At 46.2% G+C, this 26,176-nt stretch overlaps 1 protein-coding gene across 1 annotated transcript in view; it reads right to left on the reverse strand.

Moving 5' to 3' along the window:
- The window catches only part of piezo1 (piezo-type mechanosensitive ion channel component 1), a 72,682-nt gene that overhangs the window by 17,406 nt on the left and 29,100 nt on the right, over positions 1-26,176 (reverse strand). The window contains exons 3-25 of the mRNA XM_036544326.1: positions 21,702-21,824; positions 21,576-21,618; positions 21,287-21,449; positions 11,750-11,939; positions 11,283-11,496; positions 9,966-10,137; positions 9,600-9,707; positions 9,372-9,462; positions 9,107-9,210; positions 8,481-8,741; positions 7,793-7,898; positions 7,068-7,249; positions 6,820-6,968; positions 6,512-6,670; positions 5,944-6,050; positions 5,274-5,437; positions 4,528-4,704; positions 3,943-4,068; positions 2,906-3,106; positions 1,580-1,784; positions 1,194-1,298; positions 923-1,079; positions 1-17 (exon numbers count right to left, since the gene is read on the reverse strand). The exon at positions 1-17 is cut by the window's left edge and continues 227 nt beyond it. Coding sequence (XP_036400219.1) covers positions 1-17; positions 923-1,079; positions 1,194-1,298; positions 1,580-1,784; positions 2,906-3,106; positions 3,943-4,068; positions 4,528-4,704; positions 5,274-5,437; positions 5,944-6,050; positions 6,512-6,670; positions 6,820-6,968; positions 7,068-7,249; positions 7,793-7,898; positions 8,481-8,741; positions 9,107-9,210; positions 9,372-9,462; positions 9,600-9,707; positions 9,966-10,137; positions 11,283-11,496; positions 11,750-11,939; positions 21,287-21,449; positions 21,576-21,618; positions 21,702-21,824 — 3,324 coding nt within the window. The remainder of the gene's footprint in view (positions 18-922; positions 1,080-1,193; positions 1,299-1,579; positions 1,785-2,905; positions 3,107-3,942; positions 4,069-4,527; positions 4,705-5,273; positions 5,438-5,943; positions 6,051-6,511; positions 6,671-6,819; positions 6,969-7,067; positions 7,250-7,792; positions 7,899-8,480; positions 8,742-9,106; positions 9,211-9,371; positions 9,463-9,599; positions 9,708-9,965; positions 10,138-11,282; positions 11,497-11,749; positions 11,940-21,286; positions 21,450-21,575; positions 21,619-21,701; positions 21,825-26,176) is intronic.

A 26,176-nucleotide genomic window follows, 5' to 3' on the forward strand; every position in this document is an offset into this window, starting at 1 on the left:
CCATGTCCAGGTAACACCTGGGAGAGAGAGAGAGGTACAGGTGAGCTGACAATGAGGCCATGGGCGTACTATGCTTAGACTGTGGTCACCATGTCCAGATGGAGCATCAGCTGAGAGAGTGGGAGACCCAGACAAGACATTGGCATACAGCTGAGTATAGCTGCAACTGTTAAAATCTGGTACAGATGAAACTGAACACAGGTGTGTGTGCACCTGCAGTACATGAAGCTGGATACAGGTGTGCGTACCTGTAGTATATGAAGCTAGATACAGGTGTGCGTACCTGTAGTATATGAAGCTGGATACAGGTGTGCGTACCTGTAGTATATGAAGCTGCAGTTGATGAAGTTGAGCACAGGTGTGTGTGTGTTTACCTGCAGTTGATGAAGTTGAGCACAGGTGTGTGTGTGTGTATCTGCAGTTGATGAAGCTGGGCACAGGTGTGTGTGTGTACCTGCAGTAGATGAAGTTGGGCACAGGTGTGTGTGTTTATCTGCAGTTGATGAAGCTGGGCACAGGTGTGTGTGTGTGTATCTGCAGTTGATGAAGTTGGGCACAGGTGTGTGTGTGTACCTGCAGTAGATGAAGTTGGGCACAGGTGTGTATGTGTACCTGCAGTAGATGAAGTTGGGCACAGGTGTGTATGTGTATCTGCAGTTGATGAAGCTGGGCACAGGTGTGTGTGTGTACCTGCAGTTGATGAAGTTGGGCACAGGTGTGTGTGTGTGTGTACCTGCAGTTGATGAAGTTGGGCACAGGTGTGTGTGTGTACCTGCAGTTGATGAAGTTGGGCACAGGTGTGCGTTTACCTGCAGTTGATGAAGTTGGGCACAGGTGTGTGTGTGTACCTGCAGTTGATGAAGTTGGGCACAGGTGTGCGTTTACCTGCAGTTGATGAAGTTGGGCACAGGTGTGCGTTTACCTGCAGTTGATGAAGTTGGGCACAGGTTTGACATGTCTCCCCTCCATGGGGTTGGGGTTGTCCCTGTTTTCTCCGGCCAGCACCATCCAGTCCTCTTTCCTCTCGTCCTGGAAGACCTTCCGCTGCTGCGAGGCGCACATGAGCAGAAGGAAGTCCGCTGCTCAGAGAAAGAGCAAACACACGGCGCTTCAGCATGAGACCAAATCCGACAACGGAACCCCTGCTCTGTGACATGAAGGTTTTCCCTCCATCAGGGAAGGGCGCCGCTCACCCATGAGGTCCTTAGCTTTGGGAATGGTGTAGAAGTCTGGCAGGTACAGCCACCTGATCAGGGCAGAGTTGATGGTGACAGGGGAGCTCCAGCGCCAGGGGTAGTCTACAGAAGGGCCATGACACACAGAGATAAGACAGAAGTTGCTGGTTCGATTCCCAGATGGGGCACTGCTGCTGGACCCTTGAGCAAGATGTTTAACCCAAATAGCTTTGGCAAAATATTCAGCTGTAGAAATGGATTGATATGTTAACTATGTAAGATGCTCTAAATAAGGGTGCCTGTTCAGCAAATAATCTAACAAAATTGAAACTTTAAACTGAAAAGGCCATACAGATAGCATGTTTAGAAGAAATGGAGTACTCTGTTATACGCAAAACAATTACCTATACATAAGGCCGGAGGAATTCCCACACATAGAAGGTACTGGTAGATCACAAAGAAGGCCAGGAACAGGCAGTATTTGGGCCATATCTTGGCGATGGTTGCCCGGCGACGCCGTGTCAGGATCACCACCAGCCAGCAGCAGTGGATGATGACCAGGAAGTTCATGCGCTGGCCAATCACATTCACCGTCATCAGGAAGCAGATCTGAGGGCATGAACACAACCTTGATCAGGAGCAGGGCTTGTGACCGAAAGGTTACTGGTTCATTTCCCTGCAAGGGCACTGCTGCTATACTCTTAGGTAAGGTACTTAGTCCACAATTGCCTCAGTGAATATCCAGTTGTATAAATGGATGACATGTAAAAACTGTAACCTATTTATGACATTCTGGATAAACGCATCTAATGACAAGCACGTAATATAATAATGCAATAACACCCCACTCGTCTCCATAACTCTTCCATTAATGTGAGGATCGTTTGATGCAGTTTTAACACAGAACAGAATATTCTTGTTATTATTTCTTGTTAGCGGCACTAATTATCATCTTGGATAGCTCACAGTTTAAGGGAGTTGTCTTTGAAGGTCAGGGGATAATGTTTCCATTCCAGAGAGCAGATATATGAAGACACTCTGACCCTTATCTGACACTTTGAGAATGTATTTCATAAACACTTTTAAGTGGCACAGAGCATCTGACCCTTAATCTGTGTACTGTCTAGATAACGGCAGAGTATAAGAGAATCAACGTTGTGGTGATTCATCAACAGCTTATTCTGTTGGGTTATAAGGTGCGCACTGGTTAATTCCTGCATTATAAAATGTAATGTAATCCTGATTAAATCTGTAAGTTCTTCTTCTGCCTCTACCTACTAAATCTACCTGCTAAGTACTTCAGCATATTTGTTTCAACATTAATGATCAACTGCTTCATATTAAAATCTGTAGGACTCATATTTTGAAGTTCTTTTCATTCGTGTTTATTCTGTGGGTGTTACATCTACCAATATCCTTTACGTATTGGTGTCAGAAAGTTTGGCTCATTCTATCTGTGTCATATTTCAAAAGTAGACGCACAAGACATAGTCATAACAACAAAATTCTTCTATAAATATTCATTAAATGTACTGGCATTTAGATTTACTAAATGTAACAAAGGTCAATTTATTTTACATCAGCTAAATGTTCTTACCATTTCAATCTCATTTAAGATTGATTAGTATTTTTGTTTTCAGATCTTTCCAAGGACCAGAACATCAGTGTCCAGGGAAAGACATAAAGCTTAACAAAGTAAATTTCCATGGCGGGAGCAGGTGTGTGGGTACCTCCAAGCCGAACTTGTAGAAGCAGTAGTTGAGCAGGTATTTGATGGCGCTCAGCAGGCTCTGGTCCATGTTGACCCTGTTGGTGCTGGGGAAGAGGGTGGGGATGGGGGGAGGGGACTGCAGGTGCTGCCTGTAGTGGTGAGCCTGGTGGCGGTACACCGTGGCCTCGAACACCAGCAGCATCAGCACCAGCAGGTGGTTCTGCACAGGGGCACAGGCACAACAGCACAGTCAGAAAAACGCAGCATCTCAGTCACACAGCCACTCACACAGCAGAGCTGTAACAGCACAGTGTCATTCAGATCACACAGTCACTACAACAGAGAGAAAGGACATAACAGCATCACACTGTATCACTTACAGCACAGCAAATTACATTACATTACATTGCTTTACATTGCAGCACAGAGACAGAGGTATTGAACACACAGGCCCAGAGTCTAACAGCAACATGGTGTGTCCTTAAAACTTTACAAATGAATGCCAGTTTTCTCACCTCCTACATTAGAACATAAATTGGGTCGTTACTAAATGAATGAAAACATTTTATATGAGTAACACACAAAAAAGTAACACTAGATCAATTGTGTTATTTAATGGGAAAGTGCTTTGCGGTTAGATTGAATCTTTGCAATAACAAACTGCACTCACAATTACGTGGAGCCATTGAAATTGGCATGACATAACAGCACGGCAATGTTCACAAACACCCTCAACGGTCACAATATCACTGTGGGAATGAAAATAGCTCAAGAACAGTCTTAACAGCTCGGGGCTTTGCAAACAAGCAGCTCTAAGAGCTGTTCAAATAAGCAAACTGCAGTGAGAGGGAGGGATCGGGGCGAGGTGCTGCATCTTCCCTCGGTTACGTGATTGCAGAAAGAGAGCAAAGCATTCTTCAAACACTTGCCTTCTGGAATGTTTTTGAACTTGGGAGAGTGAAAGATCTTTTCGGATGGTTATCGTGCGGTAGCTCAGTCTGCGAGAACCCGGTGTGACTAGACACAGCTCCCCGGGTGCCGAAAACTCAAACTTACTTTGCTGTATCCCAGGACAGTATCGTCTTTCCGGAACCCGAACCAGCTGGCTGGGTCGACTGGCTGCCTGTACAGCGTGGAGTTGAGTATCTCACTCCTCTCCAGGCTGGTCTCATTGGGAAAGGGCTACACAAAAGAGAGAGAGAGGGAGAGAATGAGAGAGAGAGAGAGACCTACGAGGACAGAGACGTCTAGACAACTGCAGTAAAATCTTGCTCTATTAAACAGCCTCATTAAACCAAATGAGAGAGCCTGCCCATTCATAAGGCAGCTGCAAACACAGTAGCCATGAAGGCAGAGTCACAGCCAGACCCAATGTAAATCATCAGGACATAAAACAAAAGATTATTTCCTTCAAACAACCGCTAAGCACACAACTAAACATGTCAGCAGAGTGTATACACAAGCAATCACAGTGAATGTGTTAATGAGAATATATATATATGCAGAAACAAGAACTGGGAGATTCAACAAAGGTGTGTGTGTGTGTGTGTGTGTGTGTGTGTGTATATGCATATACGTGTGTGTGTCTCATGTGTGTGTATACATGTGCATATACAGGTTCAACATTTCAGCGCATCTCACCACAGAGCAGTTACTGGAGTACTCTGTGGGGTTGACGATGCTTAGCTGGTAGAGCATCTTGCACACTATGATAATGCAGACCCAGATGGTGGACAGACAGGAAGCCATGTGGCGGAACCGGGGGTACGGCATGGCGAAGGCCCACAGAACCACCAGAACCAGATTCATCACTGACGGCTGAGAGAGAGAGAGAGAGAGAGAGAGAGAGAGAGAGAGAGAGAGCATCTCTTCTTTAACAATAAAAATGATCAATGCATGAAATAGTCATCTTCATATTCAAGCAGTATGCATATGGCACTCATTTCAGAAGACATGTTTTCACACATAATATTTCTGCACTGACCCCTCTGTCTACACACACACACACACACACACACACACACACACACACACACACACCTAATAGTAGTACTGAACTCATATAACATTACATTACATGCAAACTTTTATCCAGAGTGACTTCCAGCACAACAGAACAGAAGTTTATCCATCCAAGTTAAATGACCCACACTGTCAGACTAGGCTAACATCACTCCCAGAGCAGCAAGTACATACACAACACCATTCAAGCATCATCACATATTAACTTAGGCTATACGCCACACCCTCTAGTCAAGAATACAGACAAATCCACAATGCATTATGACACAAGTCACTGTCCAGGTTCAATCATCAGTAGGAGCATTCTGAAAACACCCTGGAAGTTGAAGCTATGTCCATCTGGATCGACAGTCCGAGACACTGACCTCTCCCAGCGCCACCCAGATGACGAAAAAGGCCACCATCTTGAGGACGTGAAGCTCCATGACCCTCCAAAGGAAGACCTGCACCTGGGTCAGGATCTCAGAGAACTTCCAGAACAGCACCACCAGCCGGTCCATCACCAGACCCCACTTACTGGGCATTGTCTCTGTACCACCAAGAGAGGAAAGAGGGAGACACAGCATGATTAATATACTGAGAGACAGACAGAAAGAGAGAGAGGGATACACGTAATAAAGGGGTGGCAGTATAGCACAGTGGTAAGGGGTAGGCCTTTCAGGGCTTGTAACTGAAAGGTTGCTGATTCGATTTCCTGCAGGGGCACTGCTGCTGTAACCTTAGGCAACGTACATAACAGAATGGTCTCAGTAAATATCCAGCTGTATGAATAAATGACATGTAAAAATTGTAACCTATGTAAGTTGTTGTGGATAAGAGCTTCTGCTAAATGACAATAATGTAATGTAATGTCAAAGTGATAGCAAGTTTAACATATCAGGCAGAACAGGTGCACATACTGTTCTACATTCAGTCTGATTGTCATGGCACTATGCTTTAAATGTACGCCAAACCTGCTACCATAAATTACACTGTTACACATGAGTTTTATGACACAGAATTATGCATTTGGGATACCACTTTTTCGGAATTAACCTTCATCCTCTGACTGGTAATCCTCCAGATCATTTTCCAGGTTCCCCTCTTCAACCCCTCTCTCATCCATGGCTTGTGGGGCATCCGAATTGTGGACATTCTTCTTCCTGTAAGAGAAACCAACCAATCACAGTAGTAGGGGGCGTTGCTACAAACAGAAATAAGTGGGTGTGAAAAAGGACAACAAAGTAAGATGGTGAGAGAGGTGATGTTAGCAGGAGTGGGGATCAGTACCTACCTGTTGAAGGCAATGAAACTGTGAGCGTGAACAAGTGAGGATTAGTGTTCCTTGACTAATATGAGACATGATCATGGCTTAAGGAGGAACCGGGATTGCTTCTTACTGTTTAATGGGTGTGAAACTGAGTGACAGGGGAGGAGAGGGAGTGGGTGTCGGTGCCTCTTGATGGGCGAGAGGTTAGGCAGGAGTAGAGTAGTAGGAGAAGAGATCTACTGACTGATGTGTGGTTTTATACTTGGCTTCCCTTGTCTAGTCAGGTTGCACAAATTACCTTGTGGTAGAGTACCTGAGTTGCGTAAGGTTTGACGCAGGAGGGCTGGGCGGTACCTGTGGATGGGCGTGACGTGCTCCAGGTCAGTGATCTTCATGAAGCGCCGGTGGAAGTAGTGCAGCTGAAGGATGCAGGCCAGCAGGAAGAACCCGGGGATCAGGATGCTGACGAAGAGCTCCGACAGCTTGAAGGTCTCCAGACCGATGTCTGCTAGCCTGCAGAGAGGGGGGGCGGAGAAACACGTCAACACCACGCTCGCCGCCCATAGTCAGTCAAAGACCAGGACGATTGTCAGCGTTTTCACGTTAACGGAACGCTCCCCTCTGTTGGTACTCTGGGGCGTGAGGTGAGACGGGCCACGTACTGCTCCTCTGTGAAGCCAGTGAAGTTCTTCCAATAACCTGGGAAGTCCTCGAACTGGAAGGTGTAGATGGCGATGAGCACCAGCATGGTGTACGCCACCACCAGCCACCAGAATGCCTTCAGCAGCCGTCGCCATAGGGAGTAGTACACCTGGGTCAGGGGTCAGAGGTCAGAGGTCAGAGGTCAGGGCACAGAAACGGTGACCCCTTTGGGAGGGGTTTGAGGAGCTCTCAGGGGGAAGGAACGTACCTGGTAGACACACAGGCAGAGCAGGAGGAGCAGCATGTAGACGATCTTGTACCCGACCAGCTTGCCCGCAAAGCTGACCATGATAAACATGCCACCACACACGAAGATCCAGTACTTGGCGTAGCAGCTCATCACAGTCCGGCCCAGAACCGTGAGAACCGACTGGTTTCGCCTGCCACTCTCTACAGCCCAACACAAAGGAGACAGGTGCTGACACACCCCAGCAGCCTTGCAGCAATGTCATGGAAACGTTGCGGGAATGTTACGTATCAGCTGTAAAATGAGGTTCACACACCTCCTTTATATGGCCGATGTGTGCATGAAAAGATCTTGTTTTGAACAATATGACCCACCCCTACCTTGTTTCTTTGTTAAGTTTCCCTGTGTGTGTGTGTGTGTGTGTGTGTGGGGGGGGGGGGTAATCAAACCCAATTAGCCTCCCTCTGCAGGTGCATTAGAAAAGCAGAAAGAATAAATCCATTTGGTACAACAACAAAACTATTTCACAATATGACACATAGGTTGTTTTGCAAACACCTTCCTTTATGAGAAAATGACTAGATTTTTAAGGCTTTTTTTTAATCAACACTATGAATGACAAAGCTTCAATCACTGAGTGAATTACAGATATACTTGAAGGCTACTCCTTTATGAAGCTGAACTTGGAAGTTGGCCAGCATCTGAGTGAAACTGCTATCTGTGCGTGCGATGTTAAAATCTCCAACCTCCAGTGGTGACCTCCAGGAGAGGGGCAGCGATGCTCTTCTTCCTGCTGAAATTGTCCTTAACTGACTGTCTCAGCAGGAGCCAGAAAGTCAGGGTATAGAGCAACTGAGGGAGAGAAAGAGAGAGAGAAAACCTGACGAAAGACAGACCACCGCTGGCACTCACGTTTTCTCCTGTTCTGCATTCGTAATTGCAGTGCGGTATTTGACAGCATGTGCGCGTGAAATTTAAAATGCAGAGATCTGTTCTCTGGAAAGCGTTCCATAAAAACTTGTGCAGATGTCCCGGTAAGAACAGCAAATTCTACACGCAGATGCGTGCTGGAAGTCGCTCTGGATAAGACCATCTGCTAAATTAAGGTAACGCAACGTAACGTATTTGCAGCGGCAGTGGAGGTGCTCCTCTCCCGGCGGTTTAATGGGATTGACTGAAGGCTTAACCCTTTCGCACGTGACTCATTTTATGCTATGTAGCGCGCGTGTTACATTACATGGTTCGTTATGTTTTCATTATTCATAAGCTCATTGTTTTCACCGCCGAGTTTGCTATACTTTGCAACGTTGAATCACTGTTTCCTCAAAGCTAACGTTAGCTAGAATTTTTCCAATCTAGTGTTCTGATCACACCAGTGTAACCGTACGCGGGAAAGGGTTAAGGGGTGGTCTGAGTTCCTGAACGGTTCCTCACCATGGCCCCCAGGCGCAGGCATGGGTGGGGGGCCTGGTCAAGGCCCAGCTGCCTGAGACTCATGGTCCCCCAGTGCTGGGGCAGCTCGGGCCCCAGGTCCATGGCCCAGACGTACTGCAGGCTGCAGAGCGACAGGCCGTACAGGAGGATGAAAGGAGAGCACAGCATGGCGAAGTGCCGCCGAGCCCGCAGCATCCAGATCAGACACGCCCACAGCAGCAGCACAAAGGTCAACCAGCTGTGGTAGGTGATACTCCACACCTGCAGGGGGAGCAGCGTGAGGGGGGGTGGGGGGGGGGGGAATCAAACATAAAAATCTCTTCAGCAAAGGTAACCACAGTCACCCTGTTTGCTGTGATAATGTGCTGCGATTACGAGGTGAGGGAATCACAAAGTAAATGATATGTTTCAAGGTTGTACTTTTTGTAAATAATGGATTCTCCCTATGGACTTAAGCCAAAGAACACTAAATCTGCATTCCAGTCCTTAACTGTTCCTCTAAATAAACAAATATTGTGTTGGCACATTCTTCCTTGCGAGATGCAAATGGAAAACTCTGTAATTGGTTCTGTAAAGTTCTGTAATTGCTATGTGAATGAAAAGAGAGAAGTGAATTGAGCTATTACCATCATTGCAATGAGAGCGCATACATAGCTCTGCTGCATGACCAATCGACCCACGATGTAGAAAGGGTTATCCCCCTCCTGTCCACTGGGGGCACCACTGGGTCCTGGCATAAACAAAAAAGAGGTGTAAATAATGGATGGGAAGGAATCAGCCTACAGCAATATAACAGAAAACAAGAACAGGATGGTGTGTTTCCTTTTCACAAGTTTGGGAGGTACTGCAATTGCTTCCCCTGCGGAAACGATCCTGAGAAAACCGTCTCACCTAGCTCTGGGTGACTGGAATTGACGATGACGTGACCTCTGGAATTTTCTGACTCACACTGTGGTGAGTCACCGGCGGGGAGCAGCGTTTTCTAGAACGAACACGTGAACACAGCGGCTGAAACTATGAATCAAGCAAACAGCCGGATCTTTAAACAGCCTGCTGGCAGCGCCAGCGCTGAGCAGATACTTCGGGCTGATGGAGAGGCATTCTGTTGCCAGGACCCACCTTAGTGTCATCATCACTGCCTCGTCTCTGTGGCCGCCAGGATTCTAGCTCCACCTCCTCCCCTCTGCCAGGCCCCACCCCCTTTCTGGACTGTGGTTCATCTTCATGCTTCTCACAAACAAAGACGAGAGCATTCAAGACAACTGCCAAAACACCTGCAACTGCTAATACACTCCTTTACAACAGCACACGCTATGTAAAGTCACAGTTTTCTTTCACTGAGGACAATATAGCTCAGAATAGCATTTTGGGTAGTGTAGGCTTAATGAGTGAGGAAAGTCAATCAACAAGTCGATCAGATACGGGACCTTAAGGGACCAGACGCAACACTTCAAATGAAAGGAAAGGTTTTCACGTTGTAGGCACCTCTCCGTGAAGGCCAGGGCTGCCCATTTTCAGAACAATCGCCATGGTGATGTAGAGCAGGAAGAGGATCCCGGGGTTGACATACACTGGCCAATCATGTTCCGTGTTCAGGATGAGGTCATAAGAGGAGGAGCAGTTGCAAGGCGTTACAATCTCTTTGAGGCCGAAGAGTCTGGGGGAGCAAAACATTGAAGTAGCATAAAAACTGAAATCTTCCTGATTCTATTTTGTTAAATGTCAGAAGATTATGTACTGTCTAATACACACAGGTCTCCATTTCAACTTGCAGAGACACTTGTTAATCATGTTTTCGCCAGCAGGCCAAAGGTTAGATCAGAGTTCTCTCTTTGCTCTTCACTGGTCATCATGTTGCACCAGAGAGACACTCTCTTTTTTAGGAAATCATCAGATTGCAACAGCCAATCTGCAATGATAGCAACCATACGTACTGGGTTAGCCATCTTAGGACTCCATCTCATAATAACCTTGTTTCAGCTCTGTGAAGAGTGAATCAAGCCTTCCAGAAGAGCAGGAGAGGGGGTCACTCTGCTCACTCTATCTGTTAAGCCCAGCTGCAGCGTCCCTGCTTCCTCTAGGCTGGTACAAGGTGCCCCAGAGGCACTGGATGGGACGACCCCCCCCCCCCCCCCCCCACAGGTGTGAGAGTGGAGATAGCTCTGGCCTTCTGAAAGTTCTCTGGAAAACAGGCATTCCGGAACGCATCGTGCCAATAACATTCCACACATAACTGTCTCCCTGCAACACCATTCCATCCACCTCTGAAGCATGAGATCTCATGCCTCACCGCCTAGCCTGTCCGCCCTTTTTTCACACGGCACCAATGTGTTCTTTTTCCTCATAGTTTTGCCCTGAGGTCAAGACTGTAAGCTTAAAATATGACGCATGTGTGAGACTTTTGCAGGTGAAAACTTAAACTTATCTCTATGAGCACTATCCAAACCGAGGATGCTGTCTGTGCTGCTCTTGTTTGACAGTTAGTATGTTAAAACCTTTTAAAATGAACTGGAATGATCAAATCAGTGACACCTTTTTTCCACTGTCACTGCTGCAAGCGGTGTGTGAAGCTGTAACTTACAGCACAAAATCAGAATGGCACCAGAGCCATATGAGTCTGCCACATTAAATTGGATGAGCGTACATTATCTACACCTACCCTGGGGGACTTGAAGAAATGGGATGATAACGAAACACTCAGGTCTCACCTAAACGTCATCACCATTCAAAGTTCCCAACAAACCCTTTTATGTGGAGCGGATTTTAAGAGAAGCTGAGGTGCTGGGTGACCCACAGACTGACCTGGCCCACAGGCTAGCAGGTGGTAAGATGGCCTGGGCATAGAAGCTCTGATACAGGTAGAGGCACACCAGGTGCCCCGCTGTGAAGAAGCCCACCATCACGCAGATCACGTTGAAGCCCAGGGGGCTGATGGGAAGGTGACAGGCCCACCAGGTGCACACGCAGATGAACAGGAGGTAGTAGATTCCAGAAAAGGCAGAGGGCAGCGTGATACCTGTAAAACACACACACACATGTGCATGTGCGCACACACACGCACAAACAAACTTTAATATATGATATTATTGATTGCAGATGCAAGATTTTCCTCTGAACCAATGTGGCACCTCCAGAGCACATAGCATATGCATTATACTAATAAATATGAAATGAAAACAGTAAAGGGATATGCGTGCAGGGCTTTGATCTGTCCAGCTTTGGTTTTAGCTTTTAGTTCAAATGAGTGTCCGCTCTCTCGGGTCCCTTACCAGCCAGACCCAACAACATGATGGCCAGAACCCGGCCCAGGTCTCTGAGGAACCGCTGGGCTGTGACCCGGAGCCGGGCTGCCAACAGGGCGGCGCGCGTCGTGGGGGACAGGTCACCCTCCGGCTCGCTGGGCGACGACCGGCCTTCCTCCTCTCCCTCCTCCTCTTCCTCATTCTCCTCCTCCTCTTCCTGAAACACATTTCACTGTCACTGAGAACCTCCTAGGTATAGGTGGTGAGTGTGCTATATAACTTTTGTCCAGCAGAGGGAGACAAACTGGCACAACAGGTCATTGTCCATTTCCTTCAAGACTGAATGAGCTAACAGACATCTGCCGTGACAGTGCAGGTTACTGCAGCCACACATGATCATGCAGACTTAAGCCTTGAGGGAGCATGAATTAATGAACGTGTCTGTTATTCCTAAACCGCGTCAGGCATGACCAGACAAAAGGGAAAAAAAAACAAAGTGAAACATTGTGGTTGTGACCTTGGCAGCAGCATTCCTGCTGCACGTAGTCACTGCGGTGTACTCACACGCCGCACATGGCCGGCATCACTTCCTCCCTGGCACCCCCACCCCCACACCCCCAACCCCGCCCTGAAACTGTGGCAGTCTTGCAGTGTGACATTTTTGTATGAAAATGTGGCAGGAGTACGTGGGAACCTGGGATGGTGTGGTCTGTATGCGTGTCGTGTGTGTAGGTGTTTGGGAGGGGGGGGGGGCAGTTTTTGTGATACAGAGCATCAGTCCTCCTGAATCCTACTCAAGAGGGACCGTGAGGGGTACATCTCAAAAGGCAGGGGTGTCCACATGGGGACGGGCTTCTATTTAGCAGGAGGCCCAAAAAAAATAAATGAAAAAAAAAATCCAAAAACCTCCATAGGAAAAATCAACACGATACATGTGCCCCCCCAGACAGCACAGGCACAAAATCAGTGCATGATGAGTGAGGTGCCGCTTAACATCCCAGCTGTTAAAGCACAGACGTGCGGAAAGCTCAGTGCCCTGCTCCCCAAACAGCAAGGCCAACTGAAAAAGCCACAGACCAACAAGAGCAAAAGCAAGGTGGGGTCCGCCTCCCCGACACGGTCACGGTGTGTCTCTGGCCAGTCCACGCCCCCTCCCTGGCACCGCTTGTAAAGAGCATGCCACAGAGCAAACACTCAGCATGTTAACAGCTCCGCACCTCTCTGCGTTCCTCACTAACTGTGAGGCGGGTTGCTGTGTTCAAGCTGAACGCAGCAGAGCACACACGGCCATCGTCTCCGTGGGCAGCAGTGCGGTGCAGTGGTAAGGAGCAGGGCCTGTAACCGAAAAGGCTGCTGGTTTGATCCCCCGCTGGGTCACAGCTGTTGTACCCCTGGGCAAAATCAGTAAATATCCAGCTGTGAATAGATACAACTGTAAGTAGCCCTGGATAAGAGCATCTGCTAAATGACAAGAGTGTAACATCTCTCAGCTCCCGTCTTCACCTCCGAACCGCGGTCGGTTTGATCACAAAGACGTGAGTCCACTTTCTGTTCCAACGCAAGCGCTCCTCGAGCACAGAGCTAAGGCTGGTGTTCATGGTGTCAGTGAGAGAGTCTGTAAATGGCACATTGCAAAATGTCCATTCGTCTTCTCTGTCAACAGCTCTGCCTATATCTGTGTCTCCGCTGTCAGGGGGGATTATTGATGCGCGCTTGCCACGGCACATTAAAAACCGAGCCATGCACAGCACACTTCCTCCGATCCTCTACCAGCTCCTACTTCTCTGAAGTTCCTGCAAGTCAGTTGCTGCTAGGAAACTCAAAACTTGTCCCGGAAAATATTTTTTGGGTAATTGTACTGGTGACACTCAAAACAATTTATCATGCCAATAATGCTAGCTCAACTGAACTGAAACAGCCTCCCTAGGCTACTTAAGGCAAAACAGTAAATATTAATTACCAGGTAATATTGCCCATAAATTACTTGTGAATGACTGCTGTAGACTTACATAGCAAGCAGTGGCAGGTGATAAAATCTTGCAGGAGACAGAATTCTTTGGTAGATTACACAATGATTAACCCTAGACTGACAGCCCTCATCCCAGGACAACCAACACTTGACCGGAGTCACAGCGACACAGAGGCACAGTTGTATGGTACTACTTGATGAGAATTGCAGGCAAACAGAGGCTTGGCCAAAGGTGCGCGCACATACATACACACACACACACACACACTGACAGAGCAGAGACATCTCATATGAGGTGAGGACAGTATGAAATGAAAAGATGAGAGGAAGACTAATTGAGAAGGGGGCGAGAGAGAGAGAGAGTGAGCTAGACAGACAGAAAGAGAGAGGGAGAAAGCTGTATAAGGGGGATGTGTGGAGATGTGTAAATGCATGATTATATTAAGTATATCACAATGCAGTACATAATTATTGTCAATGCAGTTGCAGTTTCTGTTTGCCTAGCAGTTTCTATTTGTAACTTGTTTTTTTATGCTTTGGCAATCCAATCTTTCTGGTCAAGCCAATAAAGCTCCATTTGTATTTTGAATTTGATTCTGAGAGGGGGGGGGGGGGAGAGAGAGATAGAGAGAGAGAGAGAGAGAGAGAGAGAGAGAGAGAGAGAGAGAGAGAGAGAGAATGAAAGATATAGAAAGAGAGAGAGAGGGAGAATGAGAGAATGAAAGAGATAGAAAGAGAGAGAGAGGGAGAGAGAGCGAGAGAGAGGGGGGAAAACCAGTGAAACAGTGAAACAACTGCACTAGAGTTACAGAACTCGTAAACATGGCAAAACAGTCCTGGAAACAACCAAAACATTATACGCTTCACAAAGCTTTTCTGGATGAATTTCCAGGACATTTTACTAGCGGGACCAAAGGTGTGTGTGGCCTACACACTGAAGCAACCACTTTCAAGAAAACTAAAACCCAGAAATAAGGAGCCTCGTGACAGTAAGTGTTAGGTAAAGTTTTACGTCTGTAAAACAATATTTCAGACTCCCCCCTTTGCTGATTTCATTGACATGAGAAACTCGGTCACTGGAAGCCTTATTCTATTCAATGCTGAATGGAACAAAAGAGCTTGGAATGAGAGTTTATGACCCTGTTTTATATGCCTGTGTGAGTCCAGGTTGTTAAAAAGACGCTGAGGTGGTTGGGCTGGAGATTGTAAGAGAATATCCGAACCATGAGCGGGTGCGTACAACCCCTCTGTCTGTCTGTGCGATGCCCCTGAAAAACAGATCCACCTGAGCAACCAATGTCCTGAGTTTGCTTAAACGTTCTACGTCCAGGAGGGTCAAAAAAAAAAAGATTCCTGGTTTAGTAATGACCTGGTGCAGTGCTGCGAATACCAGCACCTGACCCCTTCATCAACACACACACACACACTTGATTGGGTGCTGTATAGCCACTAGAATTCCAGCAGACCCAGAGAACTCATAACTAATCCATCGAAAGGATTCGTTTTTGTTGTTACTACTGGTCATTTCATAAATCAGAGCAAGAAGGTCAGATTAAGAAGGCATACGAGCAGAGTAAACACCATTAGAGCTGCTATTACAGTGAAGATCAGCATTGCTGATCATTATTTTCTACTGTACAAAAATGGCAGACTATTGGCCAGTACTTATGAAATTGACTACAGTGCACAGCAGGCTCAACCACCAGCTTTTTGAGAGCAAAATGCTGATGAATTATGATCAAAGAGAGATTGGTATTGGTCTCTGTCATAGTAGGTACTCTCTTCTCTTGTTGCAGAGTGTGGTGGGGAAGGGGCTGGTGTTTTTTAGCAGGATGGTAACATGTCAGCCGCCTGTGAAATTCCTTCACGCCATTGATCCTCTCATGGGATCCTGTGTCTAACACCTCCAGCCTACCCTTCTCTGTGTACCTCAGCAGTCATATGTGGCTCTGCTGAGAGCTAGTACACATGCTCCCATTTACTCAGACTCTCTAGTGAATGTACCGGGAGCCAGCCTGACACACATTACCTGTGGGCTCGTGCAGAATCTGACACAACACAACACAAGAATTTCGAAATCAGGGAGCTATTCTGTGCGCCACAACTTCAGGAATTTCACCAATAATTTCTTGCAGACAAATGGTGTCATCCACTGGCCACTGATGCTGCCCTACAAGGTCATAAGGCACTTACTGTAAACTACAGGAGACACAGAGTCACTGAGTTTTTTTTTTTTCAAGCTCCTTTCCTGTTTCTTTCCACTTATTGTGGTTTATATTGCTAGCTGTTTGCGGACAGATTAAATAACCCTTGGTGCCTTTGCCACAGCTTAATAGAGTCCTCATCTTCCGTGTGGATTTTCGGCTTGGCACCGATGTCCTCTCTTGCACTTAATCTTTCTCGTTCCTTGGCTATCTTACAGATTTTCGCTGTAGTTCTACAGGAACTGCTAACAGGCTGTTTTTTGGGGGATTTTTTTGGGCACATTACGTTATTACTGAATTGTTGTTTTTTTTTTCCTTGGCGGCTGGCAGTCCCTCACTGCTCATAAAATCTTACTCTGAACAGGAACTGGTGAAAATATGAACACTGTGGCTAATAAGGTGCTTGAAAGAGCAATTGTATGACCTGCCAAACTGCACAATCTAAGGTGTTCATCTGACGTACAGAGTTAGTGTCCACATGCATGTGTTTCCACAAGGAGTCCCGGTAAGCTGGTGGCAAACACAGGTGAGCAATTGAAAGGGGCCGAATCATGCTTAGAATTCTAAGGTGAGCACGAAACATTTCTCTCCCAAAAACGCGTTCCAGTGCATCAAGCACAGAGTCGATTTCACCCAACCCAAACGTCCCACCCAGATGAAGCTTTCATTTCAGTTTTTTTTCTTTTCTTCTGAGAACAGGTCTGTCAAAACCTTGTCATGCTTCACGTTTCCTCGAGACCTGAGTTCAACTTCACTGTGCAAAGGTACAGAGCTTGCATGGAGAAAATGACAGTGCGTCATCTCTGAATCACAACTGGAGCAGAACTGCCAGAGCTGCATACTGCAGGAGCCGTACAGAGGCAGGAATGCAGAACAGATTAAGAAAAGATAAACTACCCAGCATGCAATGGTTAACAGAGAGAACAAACATTTCTGCCTCACTTTATTTGTAAATAAATTTTCTAAAAAATAATAATAAAAAAAAAATCACAGGGTCCCGATACGTGAATACACACCAAAGGAATGTGTTCATCAACTGGAGTTCTGCTGACCTACGGCCTTTGTCACAGACGTGAGGAGAGTCATGCAAATACTTTGTAGGGCTACAGTATATTTGCTTCCATCCCTGTGAGCGAGATATGATTCAGCGCAGAGTGGCGGAGATCACTGCCCAGCTATGCCATTACATCATCGTCATTTCCTGACCCGGTGCCTGCCACGTACGAGGAACGCTAAAACCTAATTCCACTGAAGGCACAATCAATCATCACAAGAGCGTTCTTTGCTCCATCTCGCCTGAGGGAAGTACAGCAGGGTCCTCCGCAGGCAGAGGAGTGAGCTTGGCCTGATGTGTCTCCAGCTGCCTGGCGCGTGATACTGCACAGAACCCAGGGCCACCTCAATGCCTGCTGTCTATCTCACAGAACCCAGGGCCACCTCAATGCCTGCTGTCTATCTCACTGAACCTGGGACCGCCTCAATGCCTGCTGTCTATCTCACAGAACCCAGGGCCACCTCAACGCCTGCTGTCTCACAGAACCCGGGACCACCTGTCTGTCTTTCCACCTAACTCTCCAGGAAGCCAGTGAACACAAAGAGGTCACACTAAGATTCTCAGAATGTCGCGTTACCCATACTTAAACAATGTGAGAGAGAGATGATGTGCTATGCTACACCTTTCTCTGTGCATCTTATGAATTACATTACATTATTGTCATTTAGCAGATGCTCTTATCCAGAGCGACTTACACAGATTACTATTTTTACATGTTACCCATTCATACAGCTGGATATTTACTGAGGCAATTCTAGGTAAAGTAACTTGCCCAGGGGCACAGCAGCAGTGCCCCAGCAGGGAATTGAACCAGAAAATTTCTGTTACTAGCACTACTCCTTACCACTATGGTACACTGCCAGTCACAGCTGTCTCAAAACGAAACCGAAAATCAAACTAAACAAAAAAGCAGGAAGACGTGATCAGCCATGTTGAAGCATATGCTTTCCTCAGGCTACATAAATCTGCATGTTTCAAAGTAAATCAAGCCATGACTTGTTCTTGACAACCTGTGTTGACAGACACAATTAGTAAGAACATGATTATTAAATTAACTTTTATAATTAACTCTTGTAATGGGGTAAGAGTTATTTGGCAGTGATTTGTGTTGTACTCTGCCTCACTTGTAAGTCACTTTGGATAAAATCGTCTGGCAAATGAATAAATGTAAATGATTTAAACTTCAAAGTAAAATAAACAAATAAATATCTAGATATATGGATAATTACATAAATTGCCATTGCTTGTGCCATTTCTAGGATCAATGCAACCCGTAGAATCAGGGATCTTTTATTCTGTCCAAAGCTGGCACTTTAACATATGGTGTTTGAGAACTGTAATTTGAAAGTCGTTCCACCAAAATTCGATCACAAAAAAAGAGTACGTGTTTGCTACGAATATACCGCTCGAACCCGTGTCTCCTCTGAGCTTGCCTCTGTGTGCCAGATGAAACAGGTTCAGACTCATTTTAATAAAACTTGTTTAGGGTTGAGAAGTCGCTCTCTGGAGTTCACCTACTTCTTGTGCTGTAGACACAGCTGCAAATGCTTGCAAAAAGTTTATTTACGAGCGACTTTGGCAGGTTCTACTGAAATCAGTCTCAACCTGTTTCAAGTGGCTGTAATGTGAGGACCAGTGTCTCTGGTGTGTGACCCAAAAGGAATGTCATCATAACACCTAAAGTCGTGGCAGATTTACAAGCATATATATATGTGTGTGTGTGTGTGTGTTTGTGTATGTGGTGCAATGCGAGGGTGATGGTAGAGGTGGTGATGAACAATTTGACCAAATGATCGAAAACAACTCTTCTCCAGGTGGGTGGGGGTGGGGGTGGGGGGGGGGGGTCTCTAGACTCTAGTATTCCTCACGTCTTTTAAACACACAATGATCTGTGTGCTAATTTAATCAATATGCATTCTAAAATACAAAAAACAGACCCTGTTTCCATAGTACATTATAACAAAGAAACAGCACTGGAACTCAGATGGAGCAGGCATAAATAACCGTGTTTACTGGGTTTCCACTGAAGTGGACGGAGCCCCAGATTAGTTGGAACCTGCTTGTTAATTGATCCACTAGAGGCGCTACATTTCAGCGCTAACAATAGTCAGGGTATTTGTTGGTGAGGTTGGCATGGCGATGGCGGAGGAAGTTGTAGAACTCCAAGCAGCTGTGGCGAGAGCGTGCGCTCAGAAACATGGGGGAAGAGAGAAGGAAAGGAAAAAAGTAAGAGGGAGAAGGAATGTCATAAAAAAAAACAACCATGAGAAGGAGGGAAGGGCAGGAAAGTAAATGCCAATCGATACCTTCAGCTACAACAAGGAAGGAAACACTTTGTCCCCCCCGCTAACACAAGCACCCCTGAATCTTTGTGCTACTGCTTGTGTTGTGCGAGCTTCCCGTCTGTCTGTGAATGAGGGGCACGGGGGGAAACAGGATTTGGGATTGGAGCAGCTAGCAGGTCCCAGTCCCGCCCCTTTCTAGCTATGAAGGAGCCAGCCTCCCGTGCCATGACGGAGAAAACCCGCCCAGGGCTTCTAAAAAGTGACAAATCATTACATCACTCCCCTTGTGACTCAGCTGCATGTACCCAGCGTGCCGCTGTGACGACTCACCGTCACAAGAACCATCACTCTAGAAACACACGACAACAAACACACAGTCACAGTGCTGCAGCATTGCAGGGCCACAAGACAAAAGCAACGCACGGCAATTAACCCTCCACTGCAGTGATGCACAGCTGCAATAACACACTAGGACAGTAACTGGCAAATGCACAAAAAAAGAAACACTCGCTGAGGCAGTGCCCTGGAGCCAAGCTTAAACAGCCACGTGCCTTCAGAGTTATTTGGCGTTTGCTAATCCCATACTGAGGGCTTCATGCTGTTCCATATCATTCTGACTTTACGAAGTATTTGAAGCTCCCAAGTATTTGAGGATCCTGTCACTTTGCCTCTAGTTTTGAAATACCGATGCCCCGTGAACAGTTTTGCTCTGTGTTTGGGCAAAATGATTGAGGAAAATGACTGGAAAAGTTTATGTCATGCACTGCTTAATGCGTGAAGAGGTTGCAGAAGCTTCCCTTACTTAGCCTGTCAAGAGACATTTCCAAATTGCTTATCCAAAATGAAATGTTTTGCTCGCTCATGGCCTAATTTAAGAACCCATAACACTCCCAGAGACAGTACGAAAGTCATATGTTATGAATATGAAAAATGTATTTGTGTTACTGCTGGAGCAATTACAAGGCAGCGAAGAACACTTCTGACCCTGACTAAGCCAGAACAAATGCTTATTCCTCAGAGGCGAGAGAGAGGAGGCTTGTGACTGAGATGTGAGAAAAAAACTCAGAGTGACCACACAGTGCTAATTTATCTGAGATGTGGAAAAGAAATGCCACGCTGTAGCGGTTTATGTGATAAAGGTCAGATTTAAGTGGCTTATCTGGCATGAAGTGAACCAGCTATTTTCTCAGCAAATAGAGACACTGTTTTTTTCTGGGTCACCGTGCTCCTTGAGCAAAATAGAGAATCTATCCATCTGATTATCTGTCTGTCTGTGTAATTTCCCATTTTGATCGTCACTCAGCATCTCAGATATGAACTGACACTCGCAGAATCTCACTTTTCCCACACTCGGATGTTTTCTCTAGAGCGTAACAACGACAGATTCCTGTATTCTAATTTACATAGGAAAAAAAAAATGTTAATACTTTATTCCACTACTGACTTCATCCCACGTATAGTTTTAGCCATAATGGTGACCTTACGTAATTACACAAGCACTCAATTACGAATTAGAAACCACATACCTACACTGAGCAATGCCTCAACAGGGGAACATCACCTATTTCTGTGTCTGGAGTTAGAAGGCATAGTTTAAGGAAAAAACGAGAGGTTACAAGTTGGCCATCACACTTGAATCCCACCGGGAGCCGTACAGGGTAATAAATACAGGAAACAAGTTTCATTTGCAGAACCCTGGGATTCTATGAGAACTCCGCTCTGCAGTCAGCACTGCAGGGATTGGCTGCCTCAAGAACTGCCCCGGACAATGTCAGGCAGCACGCCGGGGAGATGTGAGACCATCATTAAGGATATACATGATGTGAATAAAAATAAACATTTGCTGCATGCATGGCATCATGTTTAGCATTATAAACAAGCTTTCTAGTTTTCCATGTCTCAAGCGATTACCTTTTAGGTGAGTAGCTGCCAGTGTATGTGCGTTGTTTTATTTAAGCTTTTAATATTTAAAATTGCTTGTAAAGCCCTGGCGGGAAGATCCACCAGGGTTCCCGATGCATTTCTGTGGTAACAGGCAGCTGATTGGCTCACCTCTCCCGCGGGCTCTGAGCCCTCAGCCTTGGCCTGATTCGGATCATTGTCCTTCTTGCTCAGCAGCCGGTTGCACAGCACCAGGGTGACGAGGGAGATGATGAAGACGCCAAAGTCAGGGCCCACAAGCCGCAGCAAATTCCAAGGGTCCTCTAGGGGAAGCCTACAGGGGGACAAACACAGATGTGGCGCAATCATCTATCTACTGCCCTCTTGCCCTCACACACACACACACACACACACACATACACACACAAAGTCAGCACATCTCCCAGGGGTCAGAACATACCTGGACACTCCAACATGTCTCGATAACGTCTCCCACGAGCTACCTGCGGAGCAAAAATAACCACGTTATGACACCGGCTGTCAGCTTTTGACCGCCATCAAAGCTCACTCCCAATTGGCCACTCACAGTTGTGCCCCAGCTCATCGTCCAATCCCGGGATGGTGTAAAGGCAGATCTGAAAGGTCACATGGGCCAGGAGGAAGAGAAGGCTGGTGCCAAACAGGGCCTTGATAAAGCGACCTGCGTGCCCTGCAAGACAGACAGACACACAGATGATACCAACAGACAGACGTCAGCTTCATCTGACTACATTAGTCACAAGGATCCATTGTGGAACCAACTCTGGATTGTGTAATCAAGGGCCCCTGACCGGGCTTATGATTCTGTGGTCAGAAAAACAGCCCAGCCCAGTTTTACAAGCCCTGTTCCAATAGGGATCTGCCTGGGAGCACTGGACGTACTTCTGAACGTCAGCGCAAGATGAATGAAAAAAGATCCTAAAATTACACCAGCGTTGACTTTTAAATGAAATTCCAAGCTTTGAAACAAGAGAAAAACAGAAGAAATTGGTTTCTCGAGTCTTTTAGTGTGCACGGAGAACTTAACTCTCCATAAAACTGTCAGCTGCTATTGTTACTCCAGTAAACTGCAGTAAAACCACAGGCGTAACCAGTCGCATTGTAGCAGTGCTGTTGTGAGGTGATCCACACATACCTGGGGGTGGCTTTTTATGAGAGTCCAGCTAGCAGGAGAAAATTAGCAGCCCCAGCAAGTGCCTGTTCGGATGGACTTTGATAGTCATTTACAGCAATGCTTAAAAGAAACCAGATCATACACACATCCCTCAATTTCCAGGGTTGGATAATACCAATAACCTTATACAAACCGATATACCTGCATGCTGCTGTAATGCTCATAAAGTGAAAACTTTATGAAACAGTGAAGTCTAGCAATGTTTGCAACCGTGGAGGTCTTTTTCAGGTCATTTTATAGACATGTTTGTCTTAATGACCGCAGCTTAGGCTAGTTTTATGGAAATTAAAATTTATGTTCAATTAAATGTCCCTTGGGGCAGTCCATTTTATGGACTTTCTTTGATTTAGACTGAGAACGGTTTCAGCTTGGAATGCTAAACATATCATCATAATTACACATCCTCGATTCTACAAATCTACAATTAAACTAACCTATGAAGTCATTTCAGTTGACAACAGCCAGTAGTGAACAGGGGAAAAATATGGCTACAATTAGACCCAGCTGGAAATTTCTTTCCATCTGAGAGCTCCTTATTTTCCCCCCCTCCACAATCAATAATTTATTCCGATCTTATTTTTCTTTTTTTTTTTTTTTTTCCAAAGCTCCAGAGCTGTCCGACCTGCTGAACTTCTCAGAGATTAAGGTTATTTTTCCTCCGCTCCCTGGCAAAGCATGGATTGAATTTATAATGACCCCGATGCGTGTCGCATGTGTTTGCGTTTCCAGGAAACCGATGCCCCGGTATGTCGGTAAATTAAATTCCGAGACGACACACACGCACACGCACGCGCTCGGTGTCACGTGCCGCTGGGGACCTGCACCTGTTATAAAGCTAACGGCTCTTAAGGATATGTTTTGGAAAGAGACTGGCTGTCCAAGAGAGGCATAAATAACGTGGGACACAGTCCAAGCCCCCAGCGAAGAGCTCCTCTTTAATCATGCGGATTTACGGCACGCTTCTTCACCCGACGGCAGAGGAGGCCTGTGGATGAAGCCTTCGGCCAGGTGCGGGAAGATCGACTGGCCCTGGCACTCCGCTCCACACGCCGCTCTCTCCCCTCTCTGGCTCCACACCGTCATTAAGGGGAAAATCTGATACGGGACGCGCCACCCCTGCGTTGCGAATCGGGAGGCCGGATCCAAGCGCTACCGCGCGAACCCACTGGGCAGAGCAGCTGTTTGGGGCTGTTTATTCCACTGTGCCTGCACCCGTGAACGTCCAACGCAAGGAGGCTCTGAGAATTGAGGGGGATCTGTTTGAGTATTTGTTTTTCTTGAAATGCTATCAAGATCATTGCTCACTCACAGATTCCCCAGCGTGGGTTTATTGCCCCATGTGGATTGCTACTGGGAGTATGTTCCCCAAAACTCATTTTTAATGGAGCTTAGAAAGTACCACATGCTTCAGGAACCTCAGATCTAACAATCCAGGTATCTGAATGAATAGAATAACCAGATTAAACAGAATAACCAGAGTCAGAATAAACTCTATGCTGCCGTCTATGGGTGTGACTCCATTACAACAACAAAAAACCTTCACCAAACACAGGAGCACAGAGTGGTGTACTTGCACTTTATGAGGATGTCAGACATAAACGTTGTTTGCACCTCCTTGTAACACACCTTTGAGTTAACAATCATGATTTAAGCACCATGCTCTAGGTGATGACATGCCCTGGTGTTGTGCAGGCACCTCTAAAGGGCCAGTGTTAAATAAAGCAATTACCAGATATAGGTTAGAACCGAGACTATGTGCTCCACAAAGCTGTTTCCCAATGGCCCGCTCATTGCTTGTAATGGCTAAGAATTATATTTGTAACCAGAAAGCTGCGGGATTGAATCGCATCTGGGGCACCACTATTGCACCATTGGGAATGCGTAAGTGGATAATATGTCTGTATAAATATAACTTTATAAATGGATACTGCATAAGCTATGTTAAACATGGATAAAGGTAACCACTACACAAACATGTAGTAGAACTGACAGCCTGTTCTCTTTATAGCTGTTCTGCTGGCCAAGGCCTGTAAGAGAGTAAGAGAGAAGTCTTTGGTACCAGCAGTATTTCTCAGAGGCATAGGATGCTGAGTGAGCCTGAGGTATTTCTGACCCAAAACAGTCCTTCCTGGGCATGCTGTTTGTGTTTCCAGCCTGGCGTTTGCAGGAACGGGCAGGAATTCGCGCTGGTGACATGTAAAAGCTGCCTCTGTGTTGCCACGGTTCTGCTCCCCCACCCCCCGGCACGCGTCGTCGCAAAGCTTAATAAACAAAGTCAGCAACGGCGGGGATGTATGGGATTTTCCACGAAGGGCGAGGAGCTTACAGGCACTAATTTAACAAGTTTGCAAGTCCCATGCACCTGATCAGAACCTGAAAGGGGTGCTGGGTTACAGAAAAAGACCCAGAAGGCATCACGGACAGAAAAACGCAGTCCAGTTGAAGACCTGGGCGTTATCATTCACATATTAGCATCTTAACTCCAGGGGATTTTCAAAGCAAATGCAGGAACATCCATTCCAGAGTTAACATCTGTGATTTATGATTAGAAATACTGAGGCGCAGAATACAGAACTCCGTGTTTATCAAGCAAATTTATCACTGCATATTAATATGTCATACATTTGTTTTATTCAGAAAAGTGTACAAAAATGCTGGTTTTGTGGGTGTTTTGCAAGGGAGTCCTCCAAAGCTTGGCAGGATGGTTCATTAGGACAGTAGACAGTGAATACAGAGGACTGAGGAAGGACCTTTGCTGAACTGGTCTCTTCTGTGCTGTCATCTGCCCTATACCTCCTCTACTACTCCACCTACTCAACAGCTACGACCACAGGGAAGTGATGCAGCTGCTTTCGTGATGGAAAGGTTGCACAGGACAGCACTTCATTGGTCCCAAGTCAGTCGGGCTGGCCCCATCACCTGACCAATTGCCTTGTGACCGTTCAGGTGAAGCTTCAAGACAGAAAGAGCGATGTTTTCTGTTATAGAATTCATTGTCTCTGTCACAGAATTGTCTCCTTCAACAGGTGACACAACTGCATAATGTGAGAAAGGGAAGGAGCCTGACTTTTGGCGCTGATGTTAAGATTATGATTTAGCCCTCATTTGATTTTTTTTTTTTTTTTTGCAATGTGTTAGGAATCTTAGTTTGGTACTCTATCAGAAGATTTTTGACTCTGTTTTGACTGTCACAATTTTCTTCTAATTTCCACCTTCCTCAATTTCCAGTCACTTGTCGCAGGTAAACCTTGACTACATCCATTTGTGATGGTCGTACACACCATCCATCAATCTGTGACGACTAACCCAGTCCAAATTCTTTACCAACCCTTCAGAAAAAAAGGTATTCCATCTGATTACAGAAGGCTGAATGTGAAAAAAAAAATATTGCAAATATGAGCACATTGTTAGGGAAACTAAACCAAGACACAATGACATGTAACCGTGGACTTTTTTGCTTCTTGGACTCAGGCCCCATGAACTGAAAGACAACCACACCTTGATCCTGTCCAGCTGATATTTTTTACAGCCGAGTGGCAATTTCCCGCATGGGCGTTTATCACTCCAATTTGCTATTATCTTTCTGTCCTTTCCTTTCCTGTCCATTCAAAAGGGCACCAGCATTTGTGCGAAAACAGGATTTTTTTTGTAAAAAGACACCCCTGGAATAAGAGAAATGTTTGGGATCTCGGCTCCCTCTCAGAGCACAAGGGCACATTACAGACAAGCTCGGGGGACCAGTTACCCCTGTACAGCATGTATTTTTCCTTAACCCACAGATCACACAATCATAAAAGCTGAGAGGACACAACCAGCCTTTGCCCAAGTCACGCTGACATCTGAGGCCC

This window comes from Megalops cyprinoides, chromosome 13 (genome assembly GCF_013368585.1).
Source record: "Megalops cyprinoides isolate fMegCyp1 chromosome 13, fMegCyp1.pri, whole genome shotgun sequence".
NCBI classification, from domain to species: domain Eukaryota; kingdom Metazoa; phylum Chordata; class Actinopteri; order Elopiformes; family Megalopidae; genus Megalops; species Megalops cyprinoides.